This window comes from Sus scrofa, chromosome 12, assembly GCF_054392235.1.
Source record: "Sus scrofa isolate SSC_HxYL_T2T_F1_AM1 chromosome 12, Sscrofa_HxYL_maternal_Yorkshire_Landrace_v2.0, whole genome shotgun sequence".
NCBI classification, from domain to species: Eukaryota; Metazoa; Chordata; class Mammalia; order Artiodactyla; family Suidae; genus Sus; species Sus scrofa.
The window spans coordinates 19,803,189-19,823,093 of NC_139394.1; the positions used below are offsets into that span (position 1 = coordinate 19,803,189).

A 19,905-nucleotide genomic window follows, 5' to 3' on the forward strand; every position below is an offset into this window, starting at 1 on the left:
ACAGTACCAACGCTGGGTCTTTAACCCAGTGAATCTCCAGGGAACTCCTCCATCTCCTCAGTTTAGGTTCTCCCGTGTACAGTTTGCCCCAAGACATCTAATGTTTGGGAGGCACCAGACACTAGTGTTAGAGAGACAGCATAAACATTAATGGTTAAGAGCACTATTAAAGCCACAGACTACAGAAGACTTGAATTCCAGACCAGTTTCACTCACATTTGATATGTGATCTTGATGGGAGCTACTTAACTACTTAGAGCCTTGTTTTCTTAATCTAGAAAGAGATAATACTATCTCACAGGGTGATAGAAAGACCAAATAAAATAAGTAAAACACTGGGCAGAGTATCTGGCATGTAGTGAGAACTTCTTGAGTGTCTGCCATTAACATCATCATGCGGCTGCTGCCGTCGTTGTTGTTAACGCTATTTAATCATCGGAACTTAAAAAAAAAAAACCCACTAAAACAAAAAACCAGCAAGCAGTGATGGCCGCTCCCAGGTTTCACTGACAGCTCTGGGAAATGGTTTCTAACAGCTCCGCCTGGAAGGCTCTCAAGAGGAGGCCACGGCCGCAGGTTCCCTGGGCCGTCCCTGTGACAACGAAACAGACGATCACGGACCCACACACTCGGCCCATCAATTCCGTCTCCCTCCACCCCAAAACCAGAGGCCGCAGGGACCTCCGCGGACTCACCCAGATCCTTGTCGTTGATCCCCAAGTGATTGTCCAGCTCGGTGCAAACCTTCGACACCAAAGACAGATATTCGAGTTTGGCGAGCTCTTCCGCGGGGCCCAGCTCCATCCCGGTTACTGCTCCCGCCACAGCCACAGCCACCGCCATGGCTACGGCTTCCCACTGCCCCTCACTGCCGGCTTTCGGAGCTGTTTCTACTCGGCTCCAGTTTCAACTTCCGGGTCGGGGCGCCCCCCCCCGCTTTTGTTTACAGTAAATTGAAACTTCCGGCAATTTCTCTTGACGTAACCGGATGGAGCATAGAGATGAGAGCGGAAATGCTTAAGGAAGGGACGGCCGAGTGGGTTACTCTGCACGCTGGCTGGCGCCCTCTACTGGCCAGGGAGCTTCTTGCCCGGCTCTCAGGCCCGGAAACTTTCACCCTCCGTGCACTCCCGACCTACGTCGGCAGAGGGCGACCGTGGCCTACGCAAGGGGGTGCCAGAGGCGGTCGTGGCTATCCCATCCCACCTTCCCCGCCGCCGTGTCTGCGCCTTTGAAGCCTTGAAAAAATTCGAAGTTCGGAAAAGGCAAGATTCGCTTTACAATGGGGCTCTATCTTGCTGGGGTTTTGCTTCCGCTTGGGTCATGACTATCTCAAGGGCCTCAAACAAACCAGCAGGCGATGGAGTTTAGTTCTGTCATTAATTCATGTTACATACGAAGAAACCGATAATTCCACTATCTAGCTGTGACCTTGGGCGGATTAATCTCTCAGGTCTGAGTTTTCTCATCTGGAAACTGGAATAATGTTGCTCTAACTAGGTTTAGGTGATGACCAAATGAGATAACTATGCAAGGAGCCTGACATACAGTAAACACACTGCAAATGGCGGTTGCTGGAATCCCAAAACGGAGTCAGTGGTCACCATAAAGTGAGTCCCTATAGCACAGACCTCCTCGGCCTGAGACCCCAGAGAGTCACCTGGCTCCTCTTGTGACAACCACTTTTAATCCCCCAAATAGCAACTGTGCTGTGAATCCCAGTCATAAGCTCAGGTCTCCCAAGTCTTCCGCTTCAGGTCCCGTTTTGCTTTATTGCAGCCCTACGGTGAGGTGAGGGTTTTTTCCCCACATCACACCGCTCTGTGTGATGAATAAGGAAACGGAGGTACTCCAAAGTGAGTGGCCCTCCCGTCAGAGGGGAGGAAATCAGACCCTTTTGCCTGTAGCTTCAGGCTGCCTTAGGCTGCTGCACCTTTGAGCTCTGTTCCTCCAACATCTCACCATGGACTAAAGGATGGCAGAGGGAGACAACCCCGGAGCAGCAGCTCTCACTGCTTCCAAGGACTCCATGTTTCCAGGTTCCTAAGAAATCAGTGCTGTACTCTCTGCACTCTTCCCACTTCCCTTTCTCTTAATCCTTCTCCCCACGAACTGAATGGAATATCTTGCACTTGATTCAGGGAGCTCAACCTGCCAGCTTGGAATTAGGATACCAAGAGCTTATCCCATTGACTTCTTTTCTCTGTTCTTCTTTACCTTTAAATATATATATATATTCATAGGAGTTCCCGTCGTGGCGCAATGGTTAACGAATCCGACTAGGAACCATGAGGTTGCAGGTTCGATCCCTGCCCTTGCTCAGTGGGTTAACGATCTGGCGTTGCCGTGAGCTGTGGTGTAGGTTGCAGACGCGGCTCGGATCCCGCGTTGCTGTGGCTCTGGCGTAGGCCGGTGGCTACAGCTCCGATTCGACCCCTAGCCTAGGAACCTCCATATGCCGCGGAAGCGGCCCAAGAAATAGCAACAACAACAACAACAACAAAAGACCAAAATAAAATAAAATAAAATAAAAAAATAAAATAAAATATTGAGACAAAGGAGTTCCCATAGTGGCTCAGCAATAATGAACCTGACTAGGATTCATGAGGATACAGGTTCGATCCCTGGCCTTGCTCAGTGGGTTAAGGATCCAGCTTTGCTGTGAGCTGGGTGTAGGTCACAGACATGGCTCAGATCTGGTGTTGCTGTGGCTGTGATGTCATCCGGCAGCTATAGCTCCGATTCAGCCCATAGCCTGGGAACTTCCATATGCCAAGGGTGTGGCCCTAAAAAGCAAAAGCAAAATATATTTATATACAGAGAGAGAGAGAGAGAGAGCCTGTGCTTAATCACTATCATCTCACATGATGGTTAAGAAATGCTTTCCCACCACCCTCCTGTAGTAACAAAGGGCTTTGCTGGTATGCCTCTTCCTAGACTGATGTGCTTCTTTAATCATGCCCACAATGCCCACGTCATTTCTGCTCTGTCCCAGAGACTGGTCCCAGCTGCTAGCACTGGGATAAGAATTTGGAGGTTGGGGGAAAGTAGGAAGCAGAGAAGAAAGTACTGAACCTCTCAGCAACCCTAGATTGGATGGAAGGGGGGGCAGAAATAACCTAAGTGTGTGTAGCTAAAAGTTGGCATCCTCAGGGAAGTTGGTGAGAAAAACCATAGGACTTCCTGTCACCCAAACAAAATGGTGTTGCAGCAACCAAGACAGCTCTGACTTTTTCTGCCGGGGTGAAACTGGGACCTTAGGGCGAACACCTCTGTTCTGGAAGGCAAAATCGGAATGATGGCTTCTAAGCATGTAACTGCCCCTCAACCATTAATGTTATTCATGCAGGGAGATTTCAGAAAAAATGGCACCCACTTCCCTGCTCCCCTGGGGCCCTGACCCAGCTGGAGAGCCTGGGAACCAGCCTAAAGACGTTGATGAGACCGGCCTGAACCCCTTTTCCCAGGATCTCAGAGAGAGGAAAGGAGTGAAACACCCCTCATCTTTCCCTCTTGACTTTTCCCCCAAATTCTTCAAATTTGAATCCATGTATCAAACATGTATTGAAGATTCCTTTGTGCCCAGGCAGTGTGGGAGGTCCTGGAAAGGACCTCTAGGGGTCAGAAGGGCAGTGGAAAACCATCAAGGAAGAGCTAGGATATTCTTAATGCCACTCTCGGGGCTGGTGGCAGAGCTGTGTTTATTACTCTGATCTCTCTGCTGCCTAAACATGAGGGCAGGTGACTGGAAGACAAAAAATAAAACAGGTCTGCACCCTGTCCGCTTGAGGGCAGTTGCGGGAAGGGAAGGGGGCAGAGAGGGGCCAGGGCCATCTCGAAGGGCAGTTCCTCCTGTTGCAATCCATTATTTGTCTGCCTTCACTTTCAACGCCCAAGCACAGCCTCAATTTCACCCCCAATGTCCCTGACCTAAAATTTCCCCTCTGTCCTAAGTCATCAAACTGCCATCATTAATAATGGATGCTTTGAACTCTAATTCTCCTGAGTGGGGGTGGGTTTGTTTGTTTGTTTGTTTGTTTTTGACGGGGCAAACCCGAGGCATATGGAAGTTCCTGGGCCAGGGATCAAATCCCAACTGCAGCTGCAACCAATGCCACAGCTGTGGCAGCGCCAGAGCCTTAACCCACTGTGCCACAGTGGGAACTCCCTCTCCTAAGTTTTATACTATTAGGCAAAAAACATTCCTTTTTCACAGGCTTTTTCTCTTTGGTTTTTAGGGCCGCACTTGTGGCATATGGAGGGTCCCAGGCTAGGAACCTAATTGGAGCTACAGCTACCAGCCTGCACCACAGCCACAGCAATGCCAGATCCTTAACGCATTGAGCAAGGCCAGGGATCGAACCCAAAACCTCATGGTTCCTAGTCAGATTCATTTCTACTGCGCCACGACGGGAACTCCAGGCTTTTTCTCTTTTGTCACAGTGAAATTTCCTCCTTCTCTCTCACTTTAAGGGCTGTCTTAAAGATGTCAGGAAAAAAGGAAGAACCAGACACCCTGCCACCCTTAAGATGTGAACTTGTTCGGAAAATGTATTCGCCCATCGCTACCTCCTCACCCTCTGTGGGAATGGTAAGAAAATTTCACATATTTATTTGTGAGTTAATCATCCTTTAAGTGACGCTGCTTCGAGATCGTGTGGATATTTTGTAGACTTAATTTAGGCTGGTTTTCTTTCCAAAGTTTTTAAAAATCAGTATTCCAAGTCTACGTGACAAAGGGACAAGTTACACAAGTTACACTTTTTTCTCTACCTAGCCCCCACTTCTGGGAGCAGGGAATTTTTGTGACCTCTGCTTTCTGTTTGAGGTCCATTTTTAAGGAACACGTAAGGCTCTCCGCGGGAGAAATGCAAAAAAAAAAAAAAAACAAAAAAAAAAAAAACAAGGCAAACCAAGAAGCGTGTGGATAGGAAGAAAGCGAAGAGGAGCTGGCGTCCTCTTTGTAAGCCAGGCACGTCCACGGCTGTCTCCTTAGCCCAGGGCCAAAGGTCTGTGTTAATGTGCTCACTTGCCAAACTCCAAAGAGTCTGCTCCTCCGCAAACGCCATTTCTTCACCCAAGAGAAGGAGGATGCGTTCCCAGGGCGCCCTCCATGCCACATCCGAGGGTGCCCACAGCTCGAACCATGTGGGACCGCTCCCCAGGCTTTCCTGAGCCTCCAAAGGGCTTTGGTGGTCGCAAGAGCGGCCGCCTTGCTGCCAAAATAGCGCCTCTCCGCCTTGGGATTATAGTCATCATGGTGATTGATGCCTCCAGAGTGAAAATCAGCAATCTGGTGAGGTAACTAAAAATGAATGCATCTCCTTCTAGCGTTCACTCCACCCAGCCGAGCCCCCCTCCCCGTAGAACCAGCACATGGGGCAATCGGGCGGCCGAGCTCCTGCTTTCAGAGTCGTGCAGAAAGAGAGTTCGGGGGTCTGGGCTCCCCCGCCCGGTTCGGCAACATCACAAACCCTAACCATCGTCCCCTCTGCCTTTCGAGAGGGCCCCTGGTCTGACTCCTCGCATAAACGCCAGCCCGTGGGTTCACCGTTCGAACAAAGTCATTTGTTTCACACATCAGCATCTTACCATCTTCTGTTGCAAGCTGGCTGGCGTGGAATGGGGGCCGGGGTGGGAGGGGGAAGGAAAGAGGGAAGTGAGGATAAACCTTTACCACATGGGGAGTTCCCGTCGTGGCCCAGTGGTTAACGAATCCGACTAGGAACCATGAGGTTGCGGGTTCGGTCCCTGCCCTTGCTCAGTGGGTTAAGGGTCCGGCGTTGCTGTGAGCTGTGGTGTAGGTTGCAGACGCACTTCGGATCCTGCGTTGCTGTGGCTCTGGCGCAGTCCGGCAGCTGCAGCTCCGATTCAACCCCTAGCCTGGGAACCTCCATATGCCGTGGGAGCGGCCCTGGAAAAGCCAAAAAGACCCAAAAAAAATGTTTTAATAAAAAAAAGAAACGGAGAAATCCAATGCTGATTGATCATCCCCATGACTGAGCTTCAGTAGAAATCCCCGGCCTGTTTTATTCCCACGGACTTGGATCAGATGGGGCTTCACGTGTGGCAAGGATTGACTGGGGTCCTGCTGTCAGCTCCTTGCAGATCTGGATTTAAATGCAGATTCACTTGCTTCCACTTCTCACCGAAAGTACCTCTACTACTTCTACTTCAACCCTTTTAGAGTTGGAAGGGGTTTAAGAGATAATGTAATCAAGCCCACACATCTATTCCATCATTAATTGAAATGGTTCTAGTTCCCTGATCTGAATATGTGAAATTTCTCTTTCTAATTCAGTGTATTCTTTTTTAATTTTTTTTTAAATTTTTTTGTCCGTGCCCACAGCATGAGCAAGTTCGGGCCACAGCAGTGACCCGAGCCACAGCAGTGACAACACCAGATTCTTAACCCACTGAGCCACCAGGAAAACTCCTAACTCAATGTATTCTTTCTACCCCTGCACCTCTGTTTAATTTTCCTGGTATCTCGGGGTTCCCATCATGGCTCAGTGGTTAACGAATCTGACTAAGAACCGTGAAGTTGCGGGTTCAATCCCTGGCCTTGCTCAGTGGGTTGAGGATCCCGTGTTGCTGTGGCTGTGGCGTAGGCCAGCAGCTGTAGCTCCGATTCGACTCCTAGCCTGGCAACCTCCATAGGCCACAGGAGCGGCCCTAGAAAAGGCAAAAAGACAAAAAAAAAAAAAAAAAAAAAAAAAAAAAAAAAAATTTCCTGGTAGCTCTAAATCTTTCATCTTCCTTCCAGTCTATCAGCATTCTTTGAATTTCCCTCAGATTCCCTCAACCCTTTGGAAATATACTCACACCTGTCAGGGAATCAGTTCCCATTGTGGCTCATCGGGTTAAAAACCCGCAGAGTGTCCGTGAGGATGTGGATGCCATCCCTGGCCCCGCTCAGTGGGTTAAGGATCTGGCCCTGCCACAAGCTGGAAGACGCAGCTCGGATCTGGCGTGGCTATGGCTGTGGCTCAGGCCGGCAGCTGCAGCTATGATTCAGCGCCTAGCCTGGGAACTTCCATGTGCCGAGGGTGCAGTCGGCTCTAAAAAGAAAAAAAAGTAGGTCAAGGACTCCCCCCGCCCCAGTTTGTTCTTCCCCGTCCCTTCAGTCCAGCCCCAAGCACCTCCTCTTGCTCTGTGTCTTCCCTCGCACCCTGCTGGGCACTGCTGGCGCAAGTCCCCAGGATACATGGGTCTGACCCAGTATAAATTCAAAAGCTTGAGCCTCGTCTGGGGCCCCCGCTTCCGCTCTTCTGGACAGTGGCTTTCCATTTCGTGTGACGCAAGATGTCTCAAATCTCCTGAAGTCTCAAGCCCACTCCCACCACAATCATTCTCAGGAGACTTCACCACCTGCTTACAAGGAGGATGGCGGTCATTCAAGGCCATTCAAGGCTTCCCTCCCATCCCTGGCCTCACCCCCGTGGCAGAATCAGTCTGTACTTCGACCTGATGTTTCTTTCTCTCTCTAGGAACATATTCCTTCTCCTTCTCAAAGCTCATGCCTCCGCCATGCTCTTCGTCTCATCCTCCCCCTTGGCCCCCCTCTTAACGCCAGCACCCTTACCCTTCCTCTCTCCTTGCTTCTTACCTTCCTCCTAAAACATCTTCAAGTCCCCACCAACCTAAAAATAGGAAACGGTTTTTTCTACCTGCTTTCGCCCAACCTACTTCCCTTCTCTGTTTCCCGATACAGCCAGAGTTCTGAGAAAAGTAAACTCTCCTCCAAGCTCTCTGCTCCTCTTCCTCCTCTCGCCTGCCCCCTTCTCCAGCTGACCCCTCCAGCCTTTGACATTTGATCCCACCCTCATGACGTTCCTCATTCATGTCCTCATTCATTCAACAGATCGTGTATTGAGAACCCGCTCTGTGCCGGTCATTGTGGACACTCGCCTCTCAGAGAGCGTACCGTTTGTATCCTAAGCCAGTGGTTCTCAAATTTTGCTACACGTTGAAATCCTATGGGATCGTTTAAAAATACTGATGTCTGGGAGTTCCCACTGTGTCTCAGTGGGTTACGAACCTGACTAATTTCCATGAGGATGAGGGTTCGATCCTTGGCCTCATTCAGTGGGTTAAGGATCCGGTATTGCCCTGAGCTACGGCGTAGGTTGCAGACTCGGCTCAGATCCGGTGTTGCTGTGGCTGGGGCATAGGCCAGCAGCTGCAGCTCCCATTCGACCCCTAGCCTGGGAACTTCTATATGCCGCAGGCGGGGCCCTGAAAAGCAAAACAAAGCCAAAAAACCCTGATGTCTGGGTTTCACTCTGAGATACTCTGAGTTCATTGGTCTGGGTATGGCCTGGGCATCAGGATTTCTAAATGCTTCTCAAATGATTCTAGTGTGTAGCAAAGTTTGGGACTCACTGCCCTAATCCTCTAATGCAGGGTTTCCCAACCCCAGGACTGCTGGCCTTTCGGGCAGGGATCATTCGTCACTGATGGTGGGGCTTTCCTATGCACTGCAGATTGCTTGGCAGCATCCCTGGCCTCTACCTACCAGAGGCCAACAGCATCCTCTGCCCCCAGTGGTGACAACCAAAAGTGTCTCCAGAGATTGATTGCCCAGTGTCCCCTGAGGGGCAAAACCAACCCTGGTCGAGGGCCACTGCCCTAATGTCTTCAGTTTTCTTCCTCCTTGACATGTTGGCGACATGGTGAAACCCCTCCTTCAGAAGACTCTCTTTAACTTGGCTTTCGCAACAGTGCCCTCCCTGACTCGTTATGCAAGGACATATTGATATTCAAAACATGTTTATAGACTGGACCTAGACACATGTCTCTGGCTCACCTCTAATTGGTTACTCATCTACAAGGAAGAAATGTAACCTTTATCGTGGGCAGCCACACGTCCAGCCAAAGACTGGGGTTCTGGTCCCGCAGTACTTTCGGGTCATGTCGTTTTCCAGTTCTCCTCCCTTCTCTCCTGCAAGTACAGAAGTGTGATAGTGTTGCATCGTCTTGGACCCTGTGAACAAAGTCATGACCCTGGGGGTGGCGGAGCAAAAAGGTAGAAGGATCCTAAGTTTCTAACCTCCCAGAGCCACCATACCAGCCCCAGACTGCTAACTCTTTTTTTTTTTTCTTTTTACCGCCGCACCCCTGTGTAGAAGTTCCTGGTCCAGGAGTCGAATCAGAGCTGCAGCTGCTGGTCTAAGCCACAGCCACAGCAATGCCGGATCCTTAACCCACTGAGTGAGGCCAGGAATCAAACCCATAACTCCATGGACACTATGTTGGGTTCTTAACCCACTGAGCCATAAAGGGAACTCAGTCACTCTTAAATTATTATGTGAGAGAGGAAGAAATACAATTCTGTCTGATTGTGTGTGTGTGTGTGTGTGTGTGTGTGTGTGTGTGTTTAGGGCAACACCCTCTTCTATACCGGCATATAGAAGTTCCCAGGCTAGGGGTCTAATCAGAGCTGCAGCTGCCCGCCTACACCACAGCTCACAGCAGGGCCAGGGATCAAACCCACATCCTCATGGGTACTAACTAGTCGGCTTCCTTACCCCTGAGTCACAACGGGAACTCCCCTTCTGTCTGACTTAAACTACCATGTTTGGGGGTCACTGTTATATCAGCTGAGCCCACATCCCAATCAATACGCATCCAATCAAATTCAACTATCATTTCTGGCAACCCTCAGATCTCAATCTCCAGGCCCTGCAATTCTCAGACTCTAACCCCATGTTTCCCTTACCTGTTGGACGCTCCTGCTGGATAACCAACTAGGATGTCAAGCTTCGTATATTTAAAATCAAAATCATGCTCTTCCCCACCCTCGCCCTTCCTGCCGCTTCCCCCCTAATGCTGCTTAAAAGTCATCCTGTTCTCCAAGTCGTCCAGGCTCCACATCTGCAACGCCTGCCTCCCCGATGAGCCCCCCATCCAATTAATAGCTCCCCACCAACCTTAGGTTCCCCTCCCCGCTCCATATGCTTCCGCCAAACCAAACCACTTGCTAGTCACCACCCCCACTCCCGACCTAAATACTCGGTCGGCTTCCAGAACCATGGCGGACTCTGTACTTCTTTCTACTGAAAGTCCCTACCCGGCCTGCCCTTTCCAAAGGCATGTCTGTCTGCGTCATCCCACAGAAGCCCAGCACACAGCCTTGCACGTGGTAGGCACGAAAATGTTTGTCCAATTGAAGAGATCAAGTGGTTTGCCCAAAGCCACAGGGCGAGTTACAGATGTTCTGCTGTATGATGGGGGCTGTACATTCAAATGATAAACTAGATTTCCTGCCATTTTTTTTTTTTAAATTGGGCTGACAATGTCATGAGGATAAGGGCTTCTTAGGAAAAGGCAGTGATTTGAGAAATTCTAAACTGCAATTTAAGTGTTCTGCTATTCTGAGCCTTTGGCATAGCATGCAGTATAATTATATCCGTGTGCTGGGTAATACAAGATAAAATATAAGCATTTTATATAGTTTCATGGACTAAATGTGAATTTTCGTCCAAACACACTCTAGCCTGCCTGATGCCTTATAGGCCAGGAAGCATTTAGAATACTGAACTATTTTTCAAATTCAACTTGCTCAAACCAACTTGAGAATCACTGAGGGATCCTCTTGGCCAAGTTTAAACAGATCAGAGGATACTTGTGGTCAATATTTGAGCCATGTGGCCTGCTCTTACAATGAATATCTATAACCAACCTTGTTTATATAATCACGATTACTTTTTTAAGTTTTTTTTTTTTTTTTTTTTGAGCTGTAGGAAAAAGAAAGCGAATCAGTGTGTGTTGAGTACTTACTTAGGCACATGGCTAAATACTTTCATCATTAATGCCACCACCCCAGGAGGTGGGTAGAAACTGCAAGACACAGGGAAGTGGGTAGAGAGACAGCAGGGCCATTTGGCCAGGCCTCAAATGATGGGGCCTCCAATTTCTGCTGCTTTTCAGAAGCACCTTTGAGCAGGGGTGGTTTATAGGCTCCGTGACCTATATGCAGCAACTCTTTCTAAGAACCATATTGCCCCCAATTACCTTGATCTGGCCTAGTCATTCACAGCTACCTGTAAATTCCAACCGGGTTTTTTTGCGGTTGTTTTGTTTATTTTTTTGTCTTTTTAGGGCTGCAACCCATGGCATATAGAGGTTCCCAGGCTAGGGGTTGAATCAGAGCTGTAGCTGCTGGCCTACGCCACCGCCACCGCAACACGGGATCTGAGCATTATCTGCAAGCTACACCACAGCTCATGGCCACACCGGATCCTTAACCCACTGAGAGAGGCCAGGGATGGAGTCTGCGTGCTCGTGGATGCTAGTCAGGTTCATTTCTGCTGAGCCACAATAGGAACTCCCCAACCGGGAGCAGAAACTATCATGCCTGCTCACAGGAGACTTTTCTTTCTCCAGAGCACAGGGAAACATGCTCTGTGGGTGTCAGTCAGCTATTTCCGTAAATATAAAAAACAGACTGATTAATTGCACACACTCTTACATAAGGTGCATGTATAATGATATACGTTAACATATTTGCTTATTACAGTTTAAAATTTGTGATTTATATTAGAAAAAAAAAAACCCTCTTCCTTGTAACTTTCTACATTCTACCTTTCCCTTTATTAGCTTTAAATCTGGTTGACATAAAATAGAAAGATTTGGGGCTTCCCACTGTGGTGCAGTGAGTTAAGAATCCAGCGTTTTCTCTGAGGCGGCTCGAATTTGATCCTTGGCCCAGGAACTTTCATATACCGTGGGTGTGGCTGAAGAAGAAAGAAAGAAAGAGAGAAAGAGAGATTGATCTCATAGTCAATGTTCTCCTGTGTCTACACTAGTGTTGTCTTTTATGTCAGTTCTGTAACAATACTCTTTGGATCAGTTTGCATTTTTTTAAATAGTCACACAGTTTCATTGACCACTTTTAAAGGTATTGGTTTTTTGCTTTTTGCTTTTTAGGGCCACACCCGCAGCATATGGCTAGGGGTCACATCAGAGCTACAGCTACAGCAACGCAGATCTGAGCGCATCTGCAACCTACACCACAGCTCACAGCAACCCCGATCCTTTTTTTTTTTTTTTTTTTTTGGCTTTTTGTCTTTATAGGGCCGCACTGGCGGCATATGGAGGTTCCCAGGCTAGGGGTCCAATCGGAGCTGTAGCTGCCGGCCTACCCCACAGCCACAGCAATGCCAGATCCGATCCACATCTGCAACCTACACCACAGCTCATGGCAATGCCAGATCCTTAACCCACTGAGTGAGGCCAGGGATCGAACCCTCAACCTCATGGTTCCAAGTCGGATTCATTTCCAATGCACCACGACAGGAACTCCTGCTTTACATACTTTTGACATGTGAAAGTAAATACTGCATGTCACCAATTTTTTTTTTAATTTTATTAAAGTATAGTTGATTTATCCTAAATTTCTTCATATTAATATATTAGAGGTTTTCTAGTTTGCTACATTATTTTTCAGCTTCTACTACTAGCTAAATCTAAGGGCATGAGAAGGTGTCCACTGTGGCATTGGACAGTATTATAGGTCTTATTTCCATATTAGAAAACTGAGGCTGAGCGAGATGAAGCAACTGTATAAAACGGTATCAGACTCACAGTGAATTTCCCAGTCTCTAGGATTGGTTTTGTCCCCACTACAAGACCCCCCCTTGCCAAAGTTGATTCGTCTAGGACCAGACATGTGACCCAAGCCAGCCCAATCTGACTTCTTCTCCGAAATTTTTTTTTTCTTTTTAGGGCCCAACCCACAGCATGGGGAAGTTCTCAGGCTAGGGGTCAAATCTGAGCTGCAGCTGAGGCCTATGCCACAGCCACAGCAACACCAGATCAGAGCCGCATCTACAAGCTATGCTGCAGCTTGGGGTAATGCTGGATCCTTAACCTACTGAGCGAGGCCAGGGATGGAACCCACATCCTCACAGAGACAATGCGAGTTCTTAACCAGATGAGCCACAGCGGGAACTCCCAGAATTATTTATTTTTAATTTTTATTTATTTATTTATTTTTGCCATAGCCATGGCATATGGAAGTTCCTGAGCCAGGGATTGAATCCAAACTGCAGCTGCAACCTATGCAACAGCTACAGCAAATGCCTGATCCTTTTTTTTGGTCTTTTTGTCTTTTGTCTTTTTTGTTGTTGTTGTTGCTATTTCATGGGCCGCTCCTGCGGCATATGGAGGTTCCCAGGCTAGGGGTTGAATCGGAGCTGTAGCCACCAGCCTACGCCAGAGCCACAGCAACTCGGGATCCGAGCCGCGTCTGCAACCTACACCACAGCTCACGGCAACGCCGGATCGTTAACCCACTGAGCAAGGGCAGGGACTGAACCCGCAACCTCATGGTTCCTAGTCGGATTCGTTAACCACTGCGCCACGACGGGAACTCCCTTCTCCAGAATTTTTGACACTGGAATTGAGAGAAGAGACCAGGCCTTCTGTAATGGTAAAGTGATGATCCATGAGACACAAGAGCTACCAGAAGCCATGATCCCCTCTCTGGGGGAAAAGCTGAACTGGAAGAATAAAGCCAACAGAGGGAGGAAAAAAAAAAATCCAGAGAGGAAAGCGTGTCCTGGAGGCATTTAAATACCTGCCTTCCATTATCCCTGATTCTAGATGCGCTGGGATCCTTCCCCTAAATTCTCCTTTTTGCCTAAGCTGGGTCAAGTCGTCTATACAATTAGTAACTGGCAGAGCAGATGTCTGGATTGGAGGGTCTGACTCCTAAGCCCGTGCTCTTTTTGCTGAAGATCAAGTTCACCCGATGGCTCAGATCTGGTCTCTGGCAATGTGGGAACAAACAGCACAGAGGCACGGAGCTCAGCCCTTCAATTTCACGTGATTCACACACCTATTCAGCCTCCATCTCCCACAGTGTGTGGGAAGCTAGTGTTCCCACAGATGTAGATTTCAAGATGACACGTGTGCCTCAGGGCATGGGTTCGGAAGGAAATGCTACACTCCCAGCTATGTGTCTACACTGGACTTGGGTGGCCGGTGAATAATCAGCCCCGTGAAGCCACACCCAGACAAACTCGTACAGACTTGGAAGGAGGGGAAGGGAAAACAGAGGAAGTGGAAAATCTGAAATAAAGGCAAAGGTAACAGGCTTCTGCAGGGTTATACAGTCTGCTGCTGGTTCCAAGTGCATTCCCACGCCTTCTCTTGTTTCAGTTCCACCGCATCCCTGGAGGCTAGAGAGCTGGACAGTGGTACCTACACTTTACAGAGAGGAGACCTGAGGGAAGAAACCTACCACAGTACCTGGGGCATGGTGGGCGCTTAATAAATTCATTCTCTCTCCCTCTCTCTCTTTTTTTTTTTCCTTCTTAAAGCCACACCTACGGCATATGGAAGTTCCCAGGCTAAGGGTCAAACCAAAGCCGCCGCTGCTGGCCTACACCACAGCCACAGCAAGGCCAGATACGAGCTGCATCTTGGACCTACACAGCAGCTTGTGGCAACACCGGATCCTTAACTTCCTGAGCAAGGCCAGGGATCAAACCTGAATCCTCATGGCTACTAGTCAGGTTCTTAAACCACAGAGCCACACAGGAACTCCTTTTTTTCTGGGGGGTGCGCCAAGCCTGCATCATGCAGTAGTTCCCAGGCCAGGGACTGAACCCTCGCCACAACAATCACCCAAGCCACAGCAGTGACAACGCTGGATCCTTAATCACGAGGCCAACAAGGGAACTCCATAAATTCATTCATTTATTCCATGTGTTACTGATGCTCAGTGACCATTTGAGGAATGAATGGATGTGGCTTAGAAGCATGAAGTGACTCCTCCAGGGCAGAACTTGGGTTGTCTCGCTCTGCAGTACACTGCATGATGCTTTATCTATACCTGTCAGTATGTCTAACCCCATCAGGAAGGCGTGTATTGCAAGTTCCGAGACCTTGAATCCCCACTGCATGAGAGAGGCCTACCAGCAGTGCAGAAAGTTCTTAAGTCAGTGCTTACTGGCCCTAGAAGCAATTAGACCCTCTCAAATTGAGAGGACTTGCTACTCAAGAAATCAGTGCCTTAGATTTCCTGTTGTGGCTCAGCGGGCTAAGAACCCGAGGATTCAGGTTCTGTACTTGGCCCCAGTGGGTTAAGGATATGGCATTGCTGCAGACTGCAGCATAGGTACAGATGCGGCTTGGATCTGGTGTTTCTGTGGCTGTGGTGTAGGCCGGCAGCTGCAGCTCTGATTGAACCCCTAGCCTGGGAACTTCCAAATGCCGCAGGTGTGGCCCTAAAAAGAAAAAAGAAGGAAATCTGTGCCTTGAGCATGAAAAAAATACTCAAGAAAAAAAAAAATTACTGCAGGAGCTAGCGAATGATTTATGGATCAGACATGCAGCCCCAATCCCTCTTTGCTACCCTTAAGGCATGCGAAGCTAATTCAAGGAGACGGGAGGACATTTCATTGCCCAGGTCCTGTGGAGGCGAAAACCTTGCCCTTCTATTAGTAGACAATCCCGGCAGCAGGAAACGTGATTTCTCCCATTAAGCACATGAAGATGATTGAGGCCTGTCATTGCTTTATTCTCTTGTCATCAGAAGAGTACCAGTTCAGAAACCACATGCAGAAATTAGACCCAGATTTAAGTGAGGGCAGAGGTGTTGCTGTCACTTGGGGAATCTCCTCCAGCTGAAGTTGCAGAAGCTCTTCCTGAGCCCCCTGGGAGGCACCTGTTACTGGCTTCCCAGGCACGTGATGGATGCTTCAATTCCTTGGACAGATAGAATCAGCTTTGCTCGAATCTCTAACTCCGATCTGCCTTGGACAATCAGATTTTCTGGCTAGATCCCAACCAGACCCAATCGAAAGGAAATAAAGAGAATAAGCCCCATGGGAAGATGATCTGACTCTTCCAGGCCAGCCAAGATCAACCTAGGATCCCCTTGGGCTCTGAGGAAAATGAGACCTTAGACTTATCCCAGGTGTTAGGGTAGCTCCGAGCATTTGGTCATTCAAGCCAGCAACCCAGCCAAGCAACTGAGCAGAAGAGGCTAAATGCATCCGCAATACAGCCACCCTTCGGCTGATTGTCTCAAATCTCAAGTGAAGAAGATAAATTATAAATTTCATTGGTCCCTATACTGGTGAGCGTTCTCCAGAGAACGTATTGATACTCACCAAAGTCATCAAGAGACTGACTCGGAAAACAGAAAGCTAAAATGACCACTTAAAGGAGATCCTGCTGAATAGCATTGAGAACTTTGTCTAGATACTCATGTTGCAACAGAACAAAGGGTGGGGAAAAAAATGTAATTGTAATGTATACATGTAAGGATAACTTGGTCCCCTTGCTGTACAGTGGGAAAATAAAAAAATAAAAATAAAAAATAAAAAATAAAATGACCACTTAAAATGAGGATGGGAGTTCCCACTGTGGATCAGTGGGTTAAGGAACCCAGCACAGTGTCCATGAGCATGCAGGTTCCTTCCCAGGCCTTGTGAAGTGGATTAAGGATCCAGCATTGCCACAAGTTGCAGTGTGGGTAGCAGATTGGGCTTGGATCTGGTGTTGCTATGGCTGTGGCTGTGGCATAGGCTGGCAGTTCTGATTTGCGCTCTAGCCTGGGAACTTCCAAATGCTGCAAGTGCAGCCCCACCACCAGCACCACACAAAAAAGAAAGGAAGGAAGGAAGGAAGGAAGGAAGGAAGGAAGGAAGGAAGGAAGGAAAGAAGAAAGAAAGAAAGAAAGAAAGAAAGAAAGAAAGAAAGAAAGAAAGAAAGAAAGAAAAGAAAGAAAGAAAGAAAGAAAGAAAGAAAGAAAGAAGGAAAAAGAGAGAGAAGGAGTTCCCTAGCCTGAAATTATGCAGGTGCCAAAACCACATGCCACCTTCCTCAGCTGGATGGTTCTGACTGACTTACTAGATGGGCATTCCTTCAGCTTTATAGAGTTACAAGAGCCTGACCAGGCTTCTCAAGAAGTCAACAGTTTTCTTAAGTTTTTATCTTTCAGTAGTTGGCCATAGCCATCCAATTTTCACATCTTGTTTCAAGGAATTTATCCTATAGACAAGTGCACATAAGGACACAAACCATATGTCCAAATGCATGAGAATGTGCGTGGCTGCACTGCTGAGTAAAAAACTAAAATCAAGCCTCATGCCTATCATCAGAGAAATGACAAAATGAGTCATGGCACATCCATATGGGGAACATATGGCAGTGGTGAAGTGGCAGAGTGACAGGAACAATAATATTCCATTGTTCTTTTTTTAAAGAATAAATGATATAATAAACATATTTTTGGGGACCAGAAAAAAATTAAGAGAATAGATTATACAGATGGAATACTTGAAAACATGTGGTTTTCTACCTATTTAATCCAGAAAGAAGCACTTCTAGAAACGGGAGAGAGAACTAAGGAGGAACAATTAATTTGCTCTTTAAATCCTTCCATATGGCTTAAAATTTTTATAATAGAGCACCTATTATCTGTAAATATTTTTAAAACTTTTTTGAAAATTCTATTCCCGAAATTCTTCAAAATAATGTCAGCCCAGCATCTGTCCCATCTGACTGGTATCTGTTCCACTAATTACCCAGTGAGCTTGCCCCTGAACCTGATAAGCCTCTGCAAACTGAGTCCAAAGCCCCTTCCCTGCTCAGAGTTGTAAAGGAGGGATATTTAATCATCTGACCCCAATTAGAGGCAGATGATTTGTGTGGTTATAGAATCATTTCTTCCTAGAAACAGCGATGATGGAAAGCTGGATCAATCAAGGAGAGACGAATTCACGTTTTAGGTGCTTCTTCTGACCATCTTAGCACATCCTAGCAAAAGGAAGGTGGGGGGCTCCACTGCGGAGTTATCGTTTAATGGACACAGAGTTTCAGGTTTGTTAGATGAAAGAGTCCTGCGGATGAATGGAGGTAATGGATGTCCTACAGTGTGAATGTGCTTACTGCCACTGAACTGGCAAATCCTGTTTATGTCCATTTTATGACAATTCAAAAAAAAAAAAAGAATGCACATACAGACAAGCTACCCTTCCACTCAGTCTCATGGACTGAATCACACTTTGTATATCCATTAAATCAGGATTTTTTTTTTTAAGCATATGATAACGAGAAGATGAAACCAAACAAACACCTTACTCCTTTGGTTAATGCATTCCACCTGAAAGCAGAATCAAAGGCAGCCACGAGATTTTGGCAAACTAGGGCTGCTCCCTCATCAGAATAAAAAAAGTCCTTCATATGTAACCCATCTCTAAAGAGATCTTTTCTATTAACAGAGTACTATTTTAAAAGGAAAGATTTTTTTTGTAGGACACCAGGAAGGGAGCCATTTTTAAACTTCTTGTAAAGGATGAGGACGAGTGAAAATGAATTGCAGGAGTTTCCGTTGTGGCGCAGCAGAAACAAGTCCGACTAGTATCCATGAGGGTGTGGGTTCGATCCCTGCCCTCGCTCCTGGCTCAGAGCGTCAGGGATCCAGTATTGCGGCGAGCTGTGGTGTAGGTCACAGACGAGGTTTGGATCCCGTGTTGCCTCGCCTGTGACGTAGGCTGGCAGCTGTAGGTCTGATTCTCCCCCTTGTCCAGGAATTTCCATATGCCACCGGTGAGGCTCAAAAAGCAAAAATAAAAAAAAATTAACTGCAAGCCCTTAGGGTTGACAGCTAATGCATCATTTTTTTATGGATAAAATAAAGCAGTGGCCTTTCCAAAGTGGCCCAGCAGCTTCTCCTGCAGCACATGGGACCTCCTACAGGGAATTGTCTCCATGTGTTCTCATCAGTCACTCATTCACATCCAGTTCTCTGGTCAAGTCACATAGGAGACGCCTGACTCTGGCCCACTCAGAAAAACCACAGACGTGTGGCAGGTTCTGCACGTATAAGTTCACTGATTGCAGGGAAGTATCTGGTGAGCGAAAGGGACAGGCTGGCACTCAGTCCTTACCCTGACTTCCAGTTTGAATCTGAGGAAACTGCAGGTCTGGAAAAAATGCTCTGTCCTCAGAGATTCTGGGAAAATTCCAAATAGGAATTTTTTTCTCAAAAAATTTTTTTTTCTCGAGGTACATGAAAGTTCCCAGGCCAGGGATTGAACCCGTGCCACAGCAGTGCCCCAAATCACTGCAGTAACAGTGCTGGATCCTTAACACACCACAAGGGAACACCTTGAAAAATCTTTTTTTGTTTGTTTGTTTGTTTTTGTTTTGTTTGTCTTTTTTTGCTGTTTCTTTGGGCCGCTCCTGCGGCATATGGAGGTTCCCAGGCTAGGGGTCTATTCGGAGCTGTAGCCACTGGCCTACGCCAGAGCCACAGCAACTTGGGATCCAAGCCGCGTCTGCAACCTACACCACAGCTCACAGCAACGCCGGATCGTTAACCCACTGAGCAAGGGCAGGGACCGAACCCGCAACCTCATGGTTCCTAGTCGGATTCGTTAACCACTGCGCCACGACGGGAACTCCTGAAAAATCTTTTGAGCCAAGAACAAGCCTGGATCCACACCCTCTTTCTCACCCAGAAACCAGCTGCTTCCTCTGCAGCTTCCTTTGCTCCCGATGTAACTTCTTTGGGCCTCAATTTCGTCTCTGTGAAATGGAATAACAGTAGTGCCTAGCTCACATGGCTGTCCATCTTTAGGACTGAATGGGTTAACCGCGCTAAAATGATTAGCACAGAACCTGGCACGAGGCCCTCAACCGGTGTTACAGAAACACCACCAATTGTCTGGCCAATTAACGTCCAATTATCTGGCCAAGTCACATAGGAGACGCCATCATCACCTTCATTATTTCATGTATTTCTGTCTGTGTCCTGGTTTCAGCCACAGCCAGCTCTTTGCCCTCCCCATTTTCTCTCAGTCATTATTTATCGTTGATCTGGAAATATTTTCCTTGGCTCCTGTTTTTGTCCTCTCCACAGATTTTCTCCATATATTACCCACT

At 47.7% G+C, this 19,905-nt stretch overlaps 1 protein-coding gene and 1 long non-coding RNA gene across 9 annotated transcripts in view; one reads left to right on the forward strand and one right to left on the reverse strand.

Moving 5' to 3' along the window:
• The window catches only part of DHX8 (DEAH-box helicase 8), a 32,568-nt gene extending 31,676 nt beyond the window's left edge, over positions 1–892 (reverse strand). For all 4 annotated transcript variants that reach the window (XR_014821075.1, XM_003131379.6, XM_084984279.1 and 1 more), the window contains exon 1: positions 696–892. Coding sequence is in view for 1 of the 4 variants with exons in the window: in XM_003131379.6 (XP_003131427.4) it covers positions 696–843 (148 nt within the window). In the remaining 3 variants the exon portion in view is untranslated. The remainder of the gene's footprint in view (positions 1–695) is intronic.
• Positions 893–1,000: 108 nt separating this feature from the next.
• LOC106505424 (uncharacterized) overlaps positions 1,001–19,905 on the forward strand; it is a 58,817-nt gene continuing 39,912 nt past the window's right edge. For 3 of the 5 annotated variants that reach the window (XR_014821123.1, XR_014821122.1, XR_014821124.1), the window contains exons 1-2: positions 1,148–1,265; positions 4,474–4,591. This is a non-coding gene — a long non-coding RNA (uncharacterized LOC106505424). Of the gene's footprint in view, positions 1,266–4,473; positions 4,592–14,166; positions 14,300–19,905 lie in introns of those variants that run through there. The other 2 variants (XR_014821120.1, XR_014821121.1) reach the window with 2 other exon arrangements.